We start from the raw sequence: 19,448 nt of genomic DNA, 5'->3' as shown, positions 1-19,448 counted from the left end.
ACAAAATAAACACTTCGATGCTAATCGGTAGATGGTAAAAATACATAAATCGATAAAAGCTATAATTTACTTAAAATTATATCTGCAATATTAAGAACGGTACGATTAGGGTTGATCGTCTATAATTATTTGTTACCGTGATTACCAATATATTTTAATGAACAAATACATTATAAACATTTTAAAATACCCGTTAATTGGTTGATTCACTCACACTTAGCAACCTAGAAATTTACAACAGTCAAAGTATAATTCCCCCTCCTTTTTTTGTGGGATTTTCCTTTATAAAAAAAGGTTGACTACAGAATTTTGAAAAACGTTATATCGATGGTTAGAAGGTAAACGGGCGTAAGCGCCGATTTCCAAATTGTTCAGGAGAGCCGAAAAACCTAACATCCCGCCAATTACGAGGAAAATACGACTTTTATATCATTCGCGTACGACCTCGTATTAAAACATCGATTATCGATTATAAACATATGATATCGATATCTAAGTTGGATCAATAGATGTATAATTATTCCGCGTACGACCGTATGCAAAAAAGTAGATTTTTTAAAAATTGTCGCTTACACCCTTTTAGCTTCTAACCATCGATATTATAATAGATCTACCTTCAGTCTTAATTTTCAGGGCTTAAGCCCCTACCATATTGACAACATCAACGTTATTTATAAATATATGGGATAATAATCACTGTCTACTGCTGCTAACACTACTACAATGAATAGTATGATAACAAACCATATCAAATCATACACCATATTCTAATCATATCATTACGTTTAATGGTCAATGTAAAAAAAGTTCTTCAAGTCAGATATATAATATTATGTTTCCTAAAACACGATAATAAGGTGCTTAAGGTTTAGGTCTCAAGGTTACCTATGAGTTATCATCTTTTTTTTCCCACATGTATCTATAGAAACCCGGGGGAACCAGCATAGTGAGGCATTACTTCCACCCGGGTCCCCAAGAGTTATTATTTTGGCACATTACAAAATAGGCTTAACCCAATTACAAAAATAGGGTGCACATACCTAATGAAGACTTAGCGAATGTAGGGTATGCTGTGGCTCTACTGATAATAAAACATAATAGTACTGTTTCTAAAAATATATATTTTTTGGAGTGGAGAGGAGGGGAAGGGGCACTAGTTATTAAGGCCTAAGAGATAGTGTACATTTAACATCGGTCGACAGTTTGCGTTTTTATTATTAGGGGAAAAAATATTCAGACGGTGGGGGGGGGGGTACGTGCCCCTGGTGCTCTCCCTGGAACAGCATTGATACATAATAATATAAAGCTGAAAATAAAACGTAGATTTTGTAAATGTTATAAATGTTGTGTGTGTGTGTATTCGTGTAATCTTGTGTGGTTTACATGAGCAATAAAATAGAAGATCATCGCTATCGAGGACAATAACACGGCGACGGTTGGTGGCGACGATGTGTTGTTGTGTATAAGTAAAAATGTTAAAAAAAAAAAAAGGAAATATCTAACAACTATAAAAAATATAAACCGTATGTCCTCGGTCAACCACATCGGCTGTACCGGCCATACTCCTAAATGTCATTTCTTTCTGGACTCGGGTCATTCTGTCACTGTGTATACTACTATTGTAACACTACCTAGTTAACGATTGCCAATAAAATAGTAAAAAAAAACCTTATAGTTTACACATACTTGTAATGGGATTTTTATGACATTGATTTCGCAGGATAAACTCCATAATATATTGCATATTATTATATTTTATATGTATTGATACAATATTATGCAACTATTTATAACTGATTGGTGTCTTTATTTTTTTTTCTCCAATTTTTCTGAACCGCACAGCACACATGTTATACTAATACACACACACACAGCACACTAGATGATTAATTAATTAAGCGTAAAAAAAAAAACTAAGAGGAAACGGTTAGTATTTAAATACTGTAATCATCATATATGAAACACGATCTCTGTATGCACCTAAATAACGTCTACATCAGGTTTGTGGGATTAATATTTACGATGTGCTGCCGACAACTATATTATAGTCAAGGCAATATCGCCATTGCCGGCAAATCCATCATAAATACGTTAAAAAAAAAATAAATGCACGTACACCGTATTATACGAGTACTCTTACAAAGTACAGAAATACCAAGAATGATGGACATTTTCGTTTAATGTGATTGCGATTCGCCACCCACGCGGACAAGATATTGTAATAAAATACCACAAGACCACAACTATTTTATCGCACACTTGAAAAAAGACATCTCTTACTGAAGCGATCAATTTCGATTTTTTTAACAGGACACTACAAGTTAAAACTTCTAAGCCGATTCGCAAGCACTTTAGTTATATTTTTTTAAATTGTCTTTGACCAAAACAATTTGAAACATGAATTGATAATTTAGGTTAGGAAACGTGTCGGAAGTGTTAAAACACAAGATTAAAGAGTGAATTTATAAGTACCATCGAATGAATAACATTTAATTGTATTAAAAATTAATGTGAATCGGAAGATCGCTTGCTTTTAAAAAAATGTATTTTTGCCTACTCACTAAAAACGTATTATATGATAATTTTTACTTCCTACAACAAAAAATAAATATCAACATTTTTTTTTAGCGCGTATTTTGAAAATGCTTATGGGTGAATAGAATTAGAATCGATTCATAACTAGTTTCGCGCATTACAGTGTCACAATAGCAGCATAAGCAATACAACAAAGGGTTAGGGCAGGCTTTCTTGGAAGATACTTAAAAAAAGGGCACAGAGTGCCTCCAGAATGATCGGATGATATGACTAAAAATCATTACACCTCTCCTGCTCCAGTCATGAAGAATCGGTCGAAGGTTATTTTGGCGAAAAATGGTGACGCCCGTAAAAATAATACCTTCTTAGTTTGGCATCGAAGCTAAAACATAATTTATGATTATAGAAGGAGATTTTGTTTTATTATTAAATGCATTTTGTCTTTAGAAATTATAGCGTTTTATAAATTTACGATGTGTAACTATTGTGCTTACAAATTAATTAATTTAAATGAGAATACCGGCGTTGAGAATGACATAAATTAAGAAAGAAATGACGATAGGAGAACGAGAGTTAAGGAATAGTTGTATAACAGGGGAAATGTAACCAAAGGGGAGAATAAGTAGGCTGCTACTGGAAGGGTGAAAGGAACAATAAAAAAGGAGATATGAAAAATCACAATTCATCACAGACTGGTGCAAGGCACAAAGAGGGGAAGAATTGAGTGAGAGTCGATAACAATGGGAGGGTAACAAGTTATGACCGGTGGTAACCGAGTGAAGGCAACAATAAAATGTCTGGGGATGTCAAGATCCCAGAACCACAGCCGAGTTGCATATGAGGTTATAACAAGATAATGCAGCTGATGGGTAACTAAAATGATTTATGAAAAATGGGTTGATAGCTTGATGGGTCTACAGTAATCCTAATTAGGACCTGCGGGTAGTATATACAAGAACTGCAATATATTGTTCATCAACATTATGAGATAATGTATATCTTATAATTCTCTATGTTGTATAATTAATATGTGAAATTCCCAATTGTACTGAGGCTTAGGACATTAATTAAGACTGGTTAAAAGTACTAGTAAATAATATACTAATTTAGAGTGATGACATATTAAGAAAGGCAATTGCATATAGAGTGAATACCGTCAATAATCTTCCATTCGAATAAGCTGTTAAACAATATATCAACGTGTAAAAGAAATGTTGGGAAAACGAGATTTCACCAAATTTGTCTTAATTCTACTTTCATTATTATTTATTGTATTGTCTGCAAAAGTAGTGTGTCCTGCTTTGCTTATTTTCCGTTAGATGGCAAGAGAACTTTTACGTTTTTGTAAAAACTTACCTATACAACATTTCATTTTCGTTTCTCAACTTTGAATTTTTGCGTCTTACACTACTTTTTTGCTTTCGAAGGCTCAACTATTTGGGGTTCCACTTGATACGATCTCAATGGAAAGTCCTATCGATTCAAAAAAAAAAGTGGGAAAAAAGGGTGCCCGGTAAAGTATATTTGTTCCTTTTTTTCTTTCTCTCCTTTGCACTTTCCTGATTACAACAAATACTAAATTTTCTCATCTTTTAAGCCTTGTTTTAACTCTTAATACTTTTTAATGAAATTTCACAATGGCTGTAGACCTGACGCAACCTCATTTGTCGCCTCTTACAATGGGCAGAGGTACCGTGGGAGTATTCTGATCCCCTTCCATCGAACACTTTTATTAAAAAAACAAATAGTATAAATTTGACTTTTCTATATATAAGATTTCATTCTCAAAACTATTATTAGTTATTCTATTTCTCAAGTACTTTCGACACAAAACGAACATAGTATGTAGGTATAAACGCATAGACCTGTCAGATACTTAATAAGTTTGTCGATTCTTTGCTAGGCGGATATGTAACTGATACTCGATGATACTTGTAACATCGAAATGGCACACGTGTATTTCTAATACGGTGTATAAAGACGTTCTAAATATGCAATAATACTGAGTGTCATAAAGACTTTGACAGTTGATATATATTATTATTATACTCGTATACTATTCAGTATTCTATAGTAGGTAGGATTGCCGTTAATAATAATCCTGTTCGCATTGTACTTAGAAGTTTCGGGAATTGACGAAAAAAACACAAACCATTTTCATTTTAACGTATGGCGGGTACTTTATAGTATATGATTTAATAATACTCATTAGATTCAAGTATTTTTATAATTATCTTTAAAACACTACAATTATTTGAGTTTCTAAGACCAAAATAAGTGTTATATAATAACATGTAAGATTTTAGAACCGTGTAATAATATTTTAAAAACAATTCTTTGTAAGTACAAACAAATCTAATGTTATTAGTGATAATTAAATGGTTATATAACAGACCGTAGCGAATTAAAAAAGTTAATAAAAGATTTAATTTCCTGTTTAAACCGGTAATATAAATGTATGCAAATATAATCCTAATACGTTTATATTAAATTAAATAAATAATTTTCTTAGGTAACGTGTTCTTTTGTGCTTTATTTTACTGATGTATACGTGTATGCGTGCGTTTTACTTGAAAGTATAGCGATTATAAATAATTCATATATTTAGTGTTCATATATAATAAACTGGATTACTACTTCGTGAATAAATAAAATATGAATATGTTTTTCATTTATGCATAATAATATGATATTTATCGTAAATAAATAGTGAAGGCTTTATTAATTCCAAATTAAACCAGGCTAAACTAAATCTTCCTCATTTATTTATTTTATACGCAAACAAAATGTATAAACACTACAGGGTTGTATAAAATTAAAGATTATAATAGGTATGTTGTTGTATAATGAATACACTATAATGTCATTTGCATTAATTTATTTCATAATTTACAAAAACATTACCATCGTAGATGCTATGCTTATGCAGTGATAATGCTGCAAATTATTTACCAGGGGCGTGGCAATAGATTTCTGCCACTAAAACATTCCATTGTTTGTAAAACAATTTTATTAGAAAATTTAGAAATATAATTAGAATTAGAAGCTATTGAATAATATAAGCTTAATTTCACTTTGATTTAAATGAGACTTAAGAAGATTACTAAAATATTGCGGTAATCAATTTATATTTTATGATAAATATAAAACACATATTAATTAATATGTATGCGGTTTGTTTTTTGACGTTTTAGACCAAAAAGCTAGACAAAATTTCGACTACTTAGGATGGTCCGTATTCAACTCTGTAAAGATATAAGAGTTCATTGGCTCTTTTGCTAGGTTATGTAAAAAACAGATTTTTGATTTTTTCCTTTTTTTGTTATGTAAATTTGGTTTTAGTATTAAAGAATTGCAAATTTAATTTATTTGATTACAAGAAACTGAAATTTTTAAATGAAAATCGGCTTCCTACTTATCATAGTAAAGTAGTCAAAGAACTCGAATCTCATTAAAGAACTGAAATTTGACCATCATATGTAGTCGAAATTTTGTCGGTCGTTTTGGTCTAAAATAAACAAAAATGGTTTTTTTCACAGAAAAAAATAATTAAATAAAAAATAATACCTTGAAGCTTGTACAAATTAAATATTAACTGGTAAACTAATTGACACGGTCGAAATTTATTGAACCACTTTTTTCACAAATATTGCCTATACAATACTCCTTAAAAACAGACCGCATGCTTTGGCCATATTTTGTTTCTGGATCAGTATGTCATCAGCCTGAACCCTAAATAATTATATACCAGTTCTATTTGATTTACTATCAAACATATATTCGTAACATTTGTTAGTATTACTATTGTTTTATTTCTCAATAAGTAACCAAATAAAACTGTGCAGTGTAAGCACTTATCGTTTGGAATTTTTATTTTTTATTTGTCTCCTCTAAACACACACCCCGTTCAATAATATTTTAACAACAGCTTACTTTGAGATCGGGCAAGACGAATTTCGAATCGTGAATGAGTTTTAGATGAAAACGATGTCCGAAAGCCGTGAATTCATATTCGGGATGAGGGTCCCAGACGGAAGCCGTTTTGTTCCGAAATTGACCCGAATGGTGTTTGATTAGCTTTTCTTGATCGACTACAACCACAATCATTATGTCATTGTAATTATTAATAATTTGCATCGAACACTTTTATATTATTCCATGCACGAAATCACACATACCTTGATGACCGCCGTATAGAATATCGTGAGCGTGCAGCGACTCTGGAATTGATTTTATAGGCTTGACAAACTCCTTATCAAATCTACTACTATCGTGGAAATCGTTAAAAGATGATTTTTTTCTAATCGGTTCGGGGACCATTGATATCGTTCGAGATTCGTCTGTAAAAACACAAATAAGACACACAAATTGTTATACCTACTATTTATATACACATAAATACATATTTTATGCATTTTGCAGTTCAGTAATAATAGTATACATAGATTGTTTTTGAATAGATCGTTATATGTTGTTTTTCTTATTTCAAAAAGTAATATATCGAATTACTTAGGCAAAATAGGTTATCACGTTGTCAAAATTCGGAATCGTGAAAATAAGATTTAATTAAATACATATTTTAATGAAATAAATTTGACTAGTCGCGTAAGCAGAATCACAAAACCATAATTTCGGAGCGGTTAGAGCATTATATTAAAATAAATACAATTTCGTTCTAAATGTATACACCATGTAAACTAAGGGCTGTCAGCAAATGTGATTCGGCTAGCACGGTTGATGCAGAGAGTAAACGAACCAAAGCAATTACACGAGTTATCCTATTTCCATTCTATATGTGGATGATGTGTACTTTAAAGACTAGACTTCAAATACACGTTTTAATGAGTACACAACTTAGTATATTCTTACAGACTTGGATCTATGAGGAGGGTCTAATGTCATTTAACCCCTCCCCCTAATTTGATAAAATTAGTCTCTCCTTTTTTTAATTTCTATATACGCGAGTATATAGTTTTAGTTAATATTATTTATTTCTATAACCACCAAAGCAATCTTATTTCGAAATAATAATGTTACTTTAATATATATTATAGACAATATGGGCACCGGACGCCATTAGATTTGTAAATAGTAATGGTCTTAAATTCGAAACGTTTATCTCGGCGTTTGTTTTTTACGAATCTCTGATACACATCAACTCTTGACACTGAGACCGCAGACAGACCGATAAAAGTGTGTAGCGGTCACGCCGGCTACCGCGTTTTAACGTGCACTGTCGTTAAAAAGAGCTGGCCGCCGATTGTGTTTAACACTTTTTATTTCTATTACGCTATAATATTATAAGTACACAAATGCCAGGCCTCTGGTCTCTGTATATATTATTTTTGTGTAATCGTGGTGGTTGCACCCCCCCCCCCCCTTCATATGAAACGCTTAGCGACTTTAGTAAGTACTCGATTGAAGAGCGTTGGTAAAACAATTAACATTTTACTCTAACTGTCGGTGGGCGGTGATCGTGTCGGTACGGTCGAGTCAGGTCTAGCACAAAGCGATACCGCTCTGCTCCCGATCGTGTATTCAAAATAAATAAATAAAAAACAAACAAACATATTAGCTACGTGCGCGTCCCACATATAAGCGTGTGTTGATAAGTCAAATATATAATAAAATTTAAAAAAATGGATCCACAATGGATTCTCGTCGTGACTTCCTGATCAGCCTCGGTTTAAAGGTCGTCCGAATTTTGCAATGATTTATGCATAGCACGACGGCGTACACTTGTATTCATTGTCAAGGCCGAAGAAAACGACCACAGGCCATTAACATCACTCTCAAATACAAAACTGTCCTTACATAATCGCACACTGCATTCGGTATGTTATTAAAATACAGGGTGATTCATTAAGAACAAGACACTCATTTTATCTAAAAATAATTACAATTTTGTGGTTTTCTTGTTGGAGATACTTTAATTTATGGTACTAGATAATATTGACATTTTTATCATTTCTTTATTGCAAAACACTATAACTTTGGAAACATAAATGGGATGGGGACGTATAGTGTATTTACTTAACTTTTTAAATTAGAAAAAATGTTGACTGGTCGATAACCAGTTTTAAATAATTACTTTTAAAGTTTAAAATTTAGGACGGGAACAAGGGAGAGTGTAGTATTAGATTTATCTGCGTTCTCCTTATTTTGACCTAAACTTCAAACTTGAATAACTTTAAAAGTAAGTACCCAAAACTAGTTATCGACCAGTCGAAATTTTCAGCAAATTATTCTTTATTTATAAAGTTAATTGAATGGATACGTTACCATTTAAGTGTCTAAAGTTGGTAGAGCGCTAGAAAATACTAAAGAAGGTAATTAATTAATTATTTATAATATTGTAAAATAACAGTAACAAAAATGTTTTCAAAAAGAAAGACTACAAAATTGCAAATTTTAGGAGACCAATAAGTATCTAATCCTTAATGAATCACCCTGTACAGTGTTTAATATATGAATTGTATGTATATATTAAATTACACATAATTGTTGGCGAATTTCTCACATTAGATCTCAATTAAAGAAGACAAAAGCTGAATTTTTTTTTGACGAACGACACTTTTGGACTTGGTCCAGGGTAATGATCATGTGTGTGTCAGTGTGTGTGTGTGTGTGTGCTTGTGGTACACAAAGCGCATTGTAATAATTATTAAAAGAACGAATTCCACGTGTACAAGCATGTATTGGTTTTTTGTTCTTTTAATTCTACAAAACGACAGACAGTTCACGCTATTACGTACTATTATAATGCGGACATCACGACCGCCTCCTTTGATGCAAATTTGTTTACATTACAATATTATTATTTAATAACACAACAATACCGGCGATGCGTGATGGGAAGCTCGTGACAGAACTGACCGGCCAACACGTTCTATTGTCAGCGTTCGTCGGCGGTTATACACAAAGTAATAGCCGTTACATAATATCAATATTAACGTGACTAAATTGAAAAAAAAACCACATATGATGATAACTTTGTACCGTGCGAAAACTTGGAAAAAAATACCAACACCACGTGGTAGAGATTTGAGCATCGCCAGAATTCATAACGAAAATGATCAACGCAATTTTCACTCATAAATTAAATTCATTTTTCAAAATAATTTTGTTTACTCGTGGATAAATCATCAGCGGCGAGTAATTTCATTTGATAGCTGAATTTTGAGATCATAATAATTATTATGGACTATCGTCATTATAATAATTTAAGTTATACTATAGTTATTGTCACTAAATTGATAACTGACATCTTATATTAGCTAGCCCAAATTAATGAAAATAATTTGTTGTTTTAGTGAAATAATAATATTTAACTAATTTATAATGTGTAGGTAAATTATATCAATGATAAACTCATATCGGGATATCTCAAACAAAAATAGCCAATTCAGTAGTATCACTGTTTATTATTAGTTAGCAATCTAGTTTATTATATTGATAATAAAAAATTCACAGCTACGTTAAAAAACAGCTATATAGTTTATAGATAAAATGTAAATCTAATGACTATTAAGCATTACACTTTGACTTATTATTCAGATTCGTATGCAAGTAAGAGTTGATTGAATTATACGTAATAGATCTTTATGTTTTATCCAGTTCAGTGGTGTGCTTGTAATAAGTGTTGTGTATTATATAACCGTTAGAATACTTTATCTAAAATGTATGTTGTACTGCGGTCTGCGGCGTGTAACTGCCAATTGCACTAAATATTTTGTTTTAACAGTTAAAAGCTAAAATTATTATGTATTATGTTATAATTATTGCTCTATACTCCATATAGAAAAACTATCCAAAAATGTTCACAAAAAAAAAAAATTATGAACTCGTCAGAATACAGGGTAATCTTATAGCAGAACATAGACCAAAGTGCTGTCAACAGACGTATCATAGATAGATAAATTATTAATTCAGCATGTAATCGAAAAGTAGTAAATGAAATTATAGATTTAGTTTAGGGGTTCTTAAAAAATATTAGGTAACAAATTTTTATTTATTTTGGTGGAAATCGGAATATAACCTTTGGCGGAAAACGGCTATGGTGATAACGGTCGAGGGTCATTTTGGCGGAAGACACCCCAGTTAAAAATCATATGCTATATAATATTTAATGTACATTGTCATTGGACATGTTTTCTTCAATAATATTAGTCTATATGCTGGTCTAAAATAAAGTACAAACTCTTTTATTGATTTCAATTTTCATACCCAAAATAAAATTACAAAATTTAGTAACAATTATTTTCCACGTCCTTTACCCATTTCTTCTCCTATTCTAACGTTGGATCTCCTAATGGAACACAGGCGTTTTCTAGAAAACTAACGACAAATGTACAATATTTACTCCGTCAATGATTTATTTATCGCCGACACTATTGATGCATTACAATTTGTACACTTAAATACACCGGAAAACTCAACATTAGCATACTTCAAACACTTCGATGATTTTTTATGTCCCCTTAAGTGCGTGTACACGAATCTTATCGCTGGTTTTAAAATGACCGTCTGACGATTACCGCAAAGACATGGTGTTGAGACAATAATTTAAGCACAGTGCACACGCACTGGTACTACAATATTATGTGATGCCATTATCTAGAACAAAGAAAAAAGGTCGACAGTCCTGGGCAAGATAAAACGTGAGGACAAATGGGCGCTTGTATTGTACTTTTATAGCTCTTCCAGCGACAGCAGTCCTATAACATCCCTAACGGTAATGGGGAGGACCTCCATTGTGTATATTTCCTTACATAGTTGTGTGACTATATATTTTTGACGACTACCAACCATTAGGATTTTATATTATGTTGTGTAATAAAATGATCTATTAGGCAGTCGAGTTATAACAAAACAAATATTAAAAAAGCTGTAAAACACTGTACAGCAATTAATTCCACTCAATTTGGAAAAGTTTGGGACAAGCATTGTATCTTTAATGATACAATACCAACCTAAGGGTTAAATTAAATTCGGTCCACAACATAACTCAGTAAAGAGGCCAACAAATTATCATATTGTAACAGAATTTAAACTAGACCAGCAAGTCTCATAATTTTGTCACAGCGATTGCAATTTTTTTAGCATAAAAATGGTTATAATTGGAGAATTTTTTTAAAATTTACTTTATTATAAGTATGAAATTATTTAAGTAGAGGACCTATTACTTTTATTTGGTTTCCATTAATAAGAACAGATATTGAAGAAAATATGTCAAAAAAAAGGTCTCCTTAAGGAAGTCAATGATTACTCTACGGAGGGAAAACTCTGTTAGAAAAGATGAATAAAAAGCAAAAAATGTACATTATGAACATGATTTATTGAATTGATTGATTTGTTTAATTTAATTTAAGATTTTTTTTTCACCTCTGTAACTACATGTAACAAAATTGTTTATCAATCACCGAGACATGCTTCGTTTTATTGTTTATTGAATAGTTTTGTTATACTGCTTGGTTTGCACTGTGGATGTGGACTACGAGATCGAGTTGTAGGAGTCAGATGGTCTACATTATATATAATCATGTCTGAGAGTCTGAGAAGCATCGACGTTGTGTGTTTCTGGTATATTACAGTTCCCTCGAGTCTTACTATTAAAATCACTGAACGTTTATATAGACACATACGGAATAATGGGCGTCCTAGTAAGTCAAGAAAAATCTAATTTTAAACCCCTTTCGAATTTGGGTCAAAGTAATTTGCGTTCGTCTGTGTGTTTTAGTAGTAGAGAAATTAACCGATGTAAAAACTGATTCAACTCACTGTACCGACTCTTATGGAACACAGCGAACACGTTATATAATATAATAGGTAGTAAATATTATTATACTATACAGTAATTCGGATTAAGGTTTGAAAATCCCATACAATCACATTACACAAAACGTACAAATATTATGTGTATTAAAGTATTATAATACAAATGTGCTACGTCCCCTCGTATGATCTCCATTAATGCAGATGCGGTCGCTACACAGTTTACAATGTGTATACAATTATTTGGAGAATATTACAAATGTATGTCGATGCAACGTGCACAGATATGGTAAGTTCATATTTTTCGGAAATTGAGTTATGTATGGCAATAGATACCTAATATCTCTCTACACACTATTTACAAATATTAGAAGCCAAGAGATTCATAGTTCGATGTTAGATGACATAAAAGTTTATTAATTACAAAATTGTATTAATGCATTAATGGAAGCATAATGCAATTTCAAACATCTCTCTTAAATAATTAAAAAAACGCACTTACCACATCTGTGAACTATGCCATCAATATATGCATGCATACTACATTATATTATTACATTAAATACATAGATCGTAGTATAAGGTCTATGATTATGTACTACAATACACATACAGAGTGCTTCTCTATTGCATGCCTCATTTCATGAGATGAAAATATAAATTATGCCTATATATAAATTGCTTTTATGTTTTTTTAGCTTCCATGCAAAGTATTTTTAATAATTAAAGTTTGTAGTATATACCTACGTATATTATATTATATATCTATACTTGCTACAATACATTATTTTTATACGGCCGGTTCAGTGAAAACTTGAACGATTTCTTTATTATATTTTTTATCATCAATGAAACGTAGTAACAACAATAATAATAATAACGAGTAAAGCATATTGTACACATAAAAACAGCTGGAACATGTTGAAGTAAAAAAAAACCGTCCAGCATTTCAGTCGTTATGGATTCTATTTGCGTGCCAGATCGCCAGTATTAGATTTCGCGCGTTGTAAAAATCCTCGAGTTATGGATTGTTTCCGTAAGCAGCGTTATAGTTATTATCGTTTGTAATGGGAGATCAACGAAAAACAAATAAAAAATAAAAGAGGTCGACAACTGTGTACAATAGTAGTTATGCATAAGGTAGTAGTAATTTATTAGACGTTTTTTTAGATCGCTGCGCTGTTAAAAATACGAAAATAAATTAAAAAAACATTTGTCAATGAAGATTGAGGTAGAGTCGGCTTTGGGAGCGACACAAGTGAAGCTCCGCTAAACTTAATTTTTGTATGAATAAGGTTATAAATTGTCAACCTGCATTAGGTATTATATTTTATTAACAATTAATGATGTAACGTATAAAAGGGAAAACAAATTAACATAGACAATGAGTATTGATTGAGCAACAGATAAGAATTCGAATAAATTGATGTACCTATTGGGCATGTTACGAGGAAATAAATATAAAAGGAATGTAAAAAATCAGGAAGTCAGTTAAGATATACATGTATGTGATAGCCAGTGTGTATGTGTGTGAATGATTGACAGATCGTGTTGGGTTAAGGTTGAGGATAAAGTATATAACCGAATCTAAATAACTTAGAGAAAAGGCAAATAAAGGAAAATTTGTTTTTCCTTAATTTAAATATATTTTATTTTAAAGTAATGTTATTATCTAAAATCAAGCGTGATATAAAATAGTAATTTAGTTGTTCTGAACCTAATTAAATAAAATAATATAATTTCTAATACAATTTGGTACTTGTTATACTTAGCATATTCATATGCTTTTAGAGTATGGAATAAGTCCAAGATGCTTCCTGATGGTTTGAAGTTTGAACGGTTGAGTTCAATTTTTAGTCTCTGCGACAGGTTTTTCTAAAATCATTTAAAATGAGTTAATTCGATTTTCTTTATTAAACTGAATGAATGTGTAATTTAATAATTACATATTTAGGGTGTACTAAGAACGTTATGTCACGGGTAACTTCAGTGAAAAAAAAAACCTTGCGGTCAGACGCAGACCTATCGAACCTAACCTCATCCCTTGGTCGGTCGATAATTGGTTACCTTGAACCTGTGGCCGTCGTGCAATATGCAATGTACGATGTAGTGTGTATACAAAACACACTTGATTATGCGCCTTGGTCGTTTAAAATGCTACGAATAGCCGCCTTAATTGGAGACGATCCAACAGAAGCCGCACTGTCGTTTCTGCTACCGCCGCCGCCGTGTACGTCTATCACGTGTCTGTGCGCGAATAATTAATTTCGATTGTTTCTCTTTTTAAACGATGGTATACTAAAGTACGCAATGCCGAGGTCGGTTTGATGTCGGAAGACCAATGTGATGAACGTTCTTCGATATAATGTACATAATAATATAGTAGGTAGACGAATGCAGACGACGACAGTGCGTTAACCTCAACCGCGATTTCGGATAAATACAAGTAACGCGCTGACCAAAATGATATATATATATATATATATATAACATCATAATGGAAAACAGTCCCGCCGAACACGTGTTTGGTTAGGATCTCTGCTCCCTAACAATTGTTTACTTCTGGTTTAGTGTTTACCATGTTGACGCGACGATGAAGACTAGTGTATTAGCTATGACAGGACGCGCAAACAAATCAGAGGAGATTCGGTTGTGTACATTATATCTCTATCGTCAATCGTGTACACGTATATGTGGTATATACGTAGTGTGATACCAATTTACACCGAGCAATAACGCGTTCGATACACGTGGTAACAGTGTAGGATTACACTCGAACAGACGATGATGAGTTTACATCAAACTGTTTGACGTGGTGTACATCATACTTAACAACGGAGACGTATTAAAATGTGAATAGCGATTTATCGCATTGAACCGAGACCGGGTTTGAAACAGATTAACCAATCTATTAGCATAACTTTATGGAAATGCTCGCCCATTTTAAGTCAAATCAAGAATCCCCGGTCCTCGGAGACGTCTCTTAAGTGTATCACGTGATGGGGCGTTTACCTGTCGTCGTCTGAGACGATTGACAACAATAACGAAACAATTTCCCTGCCGATACCGTTCGTGCAAATTTCAATCCTCTACGCCTTACTACAATGTATAAGAACTTATTTGTTAGAAAAATACATGATCATGGTTGTGCAGTCACATGACGATGCACGAGAATTTGTGGTTTTAAAACGTCTCCGAATAGCAGCACCATTGACGTGCTGTTGGAACTAGATAAATGCAGCCCAAATGTCATTTGGCTGATTTGGGAATGAGGTATTACTATAACCAATCATTAATCAAGTATAAATAAATTACCTTTGCTTATGAAATTAGGTCCCGAGGAATTTTTAATTTGCATTCAAATTTAACAAAATATATTATCAAATGTTGAAAAGTATTTTAAATAGGGTTAAAACAATTGATAATCAGCGAATAAGTTCGTGCGCGACGTGACCGTGTGATGACAAAATTTTAATTTGGTGTTGCCTTTGATGTGCAACGTTGTATGGGACATTGGACTCTGTTTACCTGGAAGTAAATGTATGGGACTCAATTTACTGTTTTACTATGCTGGTTATAAGAACGTGGAACACTCCTCGTGCGAGGTATATGTGATTTTAATCACGAAAGCGGTATACGATGTTATATTATATTTTACACATCATGTGCATTCCGGTTGAAATCAGCCTGAAGATCTTCCAGCATAACGATGAGACGAGCAAACACATGGGAACCAACACACTCTGACACGCCAAAACTGACTCCAGACAAAAAAAAAAAGGCGTAGGCGCATTTCGACCCAAATCCACCGGCACAACGGCCTCTGTCGCATGCATTCATTGTTGCTGAAAACATTTCATTGTTTGTTCGGATGATATCCGCTGGAGCCCACCCGTCATGACATAAAAAAACGCTCAGACTCGATTTAAATGTTAATTTCGATAAGAGATTTTTCCGGTTTCCGACGATTTGTCTGCTCCATTCTAACTTCTAATTGGTTTCCGAGTAGAGCTAGATTACTAGGGGCTGTCCGTGTAGTCCTTCTATATTCGTAAGTCTTATGTGTCAGTAGCCCATTTTTCTACAAGAATATTTAAACTTACTCATTCGATTTTAGCTTGAACTTTTCTAATAATTTCTATATGCCCGTACTAAGTTCTTCTTTATATGTCCTCTAGAATAAATAAATTTTAAATAGGCGTTCTGTATTCTTTGAACAAGTAGCTGAAAAATGTGGATGACTGATTAAAACAAATCAGAATATATTGAATAACTGTTATTAGCTTTTTATTTTCTGTTGACCATAGTTAACAACTAGTAAGTAACAAAAGCAATGTAATACTATGTAGGTTAAATGGTTTAAGGCGTCTTGTACCCTAAATCGTCAATATTGACCAATAAAAAAAATTAAGTATTTAATAATTGTAATATTGTCTTCTCGAGATATTTGCAATACCATTAGCCATAAGAGATTCGTGATAATGGGAAAACGGGGCGGCCTAGGGTACCTTCAAAGATTAACACGATAACGGGTGTTATAAGGTACTATTATAAAGAATGACGTTCCTTCTATCCTCACTTCAACCAATGTCAATAGAAGCTTTATCCTTATTATTTTAGCTATTGAAGAACTTCAGTGTGTTTATAATACAAGTAGGTTCTATTGACTTACCAAAAATATTTATTTTTCGATTTATGAAACTCACTAAATTGTAGCAGTTAAGCTATTTAGAATAAAATAAAGTAGCACATTGCTTTAGCCGAACTAATCACAATATGGAGTTAACTTCCACGGGAGTTAAAACTTTCCGTCTTGAGTTAGCGCCTGAGTACACTATATTATATAGACTATGTCTAAAGGTAATTTTTATCAGTGACTATCACGTTATCATGGTAGAATTCGCTATTGTGTTTTCATGTGGACTTCATCTCGTGTAAGTTATCCAGCATTCCAAGTTCAGTGTCCTTGTATTTATCGACGTCGCAACACAGGACCGATTGAAAACAATCAAAAACCACTAACAGCTGCTGCAGCAGCTTGTCAAACTCATACATTTTCCATTGAATTGAATCGAGCTACCGTTTTTTATAATATTATGTAGAAACACGTATAAAAAAAAAATACTATCATTTCAACAAAACAATGGTACTTCCATGTATAAAAATATTTACATTTATATAATATACAAGTACAATAGAACAATAAATAAACTAGAAATACATAATACTACATAATGCTGATGTATATTTTTATTTTTACCTATGCGGATACCCGCTGAATAAGACCACATACCTACTGTACCTATGATATGATGATATCATAATATGTAGTACTAGTAGTAACTGATTGTAGTACACGACGTTAGAGCTGGTGGTTGGTAACGTGATAAATATAACAATTTGATAGATAAATATATAATACCGGTTTAGAAAAATAATTATGAATAGCCAGTTGATTTTACCAAATACATTAGGTGGTCTATCGCAGTAATTAACAAACCTTTATATGTCGCAATCGACGGCAGCCGACACTTGCTGAGTACATAATAATATATATTATTATTAGTATTATAATGTAAACACTCAAACGTCAAAAAGTACGGTCATTGGTCTAATCGGTGTATACTGTACACTACATACAACGGCATACATTGTAGTACAATATTCATGGCTGTAGTGTCCATACACCGCAAAAAACGAACACGGACAACACACGTTACACTTAATAGAAAGCAATTACTACAAAAAAAACGACGTGTATGATAATTTATATATTTTCATAAACTATGGTACTATGGTATGTTATGATGCACTAATATTCATGGTAACTCGTATTTTTACTGCAAAATGTTTATTAAATAGAATAAATTATAATAAATTGACGGCTGAAATATTAAGCTGAAACATACGGGCCACCACATGGTTTCCGGTGTCGCCCTTGTGGTTTTGTAATATTTTTTTATGTTCGTCAAACCGCGCGAAAACCGTCAAGTTATAAGCTATATAAACATCAAGAATTCTTAAATAAATAATTTCTGGTGGTCCAAAATCGATAACATAATGTTATTTTTGAAGACATGTTGAACGACTCAACGCGTCGTCGGTGCGGTAAATAGAACGCGGTTCTTTTAAGTGTATACTAAAACCCGTTGAGAAACTTTGGACAGTTTTCAAAAACGTTCAACAGAATTATAGTACTTAAAGGAATCGACGTATCAGCTTCGAGGCTTTGGAACACTGCATGCAACGAATATTGTATTATTATTGTAATTACACGATTTTTGTCCTATTGGTTTGCCTTCGACAAATCGAACGAGATCGACTTACAATGTACTAGTGTTTACTGCGCGAATGACGTTTTTAATTGGTTCAGAGTTATTACAACATTTATTCTGACAAAAACGTTTAACATCTTAGCAGAACAACAATATATAGCCTAAGAGTTTAACGAGTTTCAGACAATTATGGGCACATTGTCTGTTCACTATTATGCCTGCCAGAACATTTACTTTTCTCTTTCATTCGTGTTTATTTTTGTAAAGAGTAACGACAACGAGTCATTAACTCGACCATGTATATTCACTTAGCATCAGTAATCAAAGTGCAGGAAAATGAAGATGTGATCGTTTCACTTTATTTATTTCATCCCTTCACTTATTTTTCGTCCAAAACAATGTTTGATTACTGTAAAAACTACCAGGTACTGTATAATCAAAACAACGCCGTTAATACCAATATCTACTTAACATTTTTTCTATTTTTATCCCACAAAAACTTACATTTCAAAGACTATAGCAAACAAATGTTTCTTTTATATTGAATATTAAGCCCCACTTTTCGAGTTGATAATTTTTATACTATTTCTTTTATCAGAATTTAGGATATTTTCCCGACATAAACTTAAAGATGGATATAAACTTAAATTTAAACACAAAAATACAATAATAATAAAACAATTTAAATTAATCATTACATTTAACAATTATCCAACTTAATTTATTAAAAAAATTATCTTGAAATGAAATTTTATCAATTACAATTTTATTCAAACAAACGCACTAAATTATGTAAATTATGTATCATCAAAATTTAAAATAATATTAAATAATTTTATTTTATTGGTGATAACATTAAAAACT

At 32.2% G+C, this 19,448-nt stretch overlaps 1 protein-coding gene across 2 annotated transcripts in view; it reads right to left on the bottom strand.

The window, feature by feature from the left end:
* LOC126835578 (A disintegrin and metalloproteinase with thrombospondin motifs 9-like) overlaps positions 1-19,448 on the bottom strand; it is an 84,230-nt gene that overhangs the window by 33,180 nt on the left and 31,602 nt on the right. The window contains exons 2-3 of one of the 2 annotated variants that reach the window (XM_050568250.1): positions 6,714-6,875; positions 6,469-6,626 (exon numbers count right to left, since the gene is read on the bottom strand). The exons of the other annotated variant lie outside the window; for it this stretch is intronic. Of the exons in view, the coding sequence (XP_050424207.1) occupies positions 6,469-6,626; positions 6,714-6,875 (320 nt within the window). The remainder of the gene's footprint in view (positions 1-6,468; positions 6,627-6,713; positions 6,876-19,448) is intronic. 2 annotated transcript variants of the gene reach the window in all.

Source organism: Adelges cooleyi, unplaced genomic scaffold (assembly GCF_023614345.1).
Source record: "Adelges cooleyi isolate 19-005CV unplaced genomic scaffold, UGA_ACOO_1.1 ACOO_flye_CR_arks_rails_tigmint_CR_PRNA_23, whole genome shotgun sequence".
NCBI lineage: Eukaryota > Metazoa > Arthropoda > Insecta > Hemiptera > Adelgidae > Adelges > Adelges cooleyi.
Note: the sequence above shows the minus strand (reverse complement) of the source record. Positions and strands in the feature narration are given on the sequence as shown.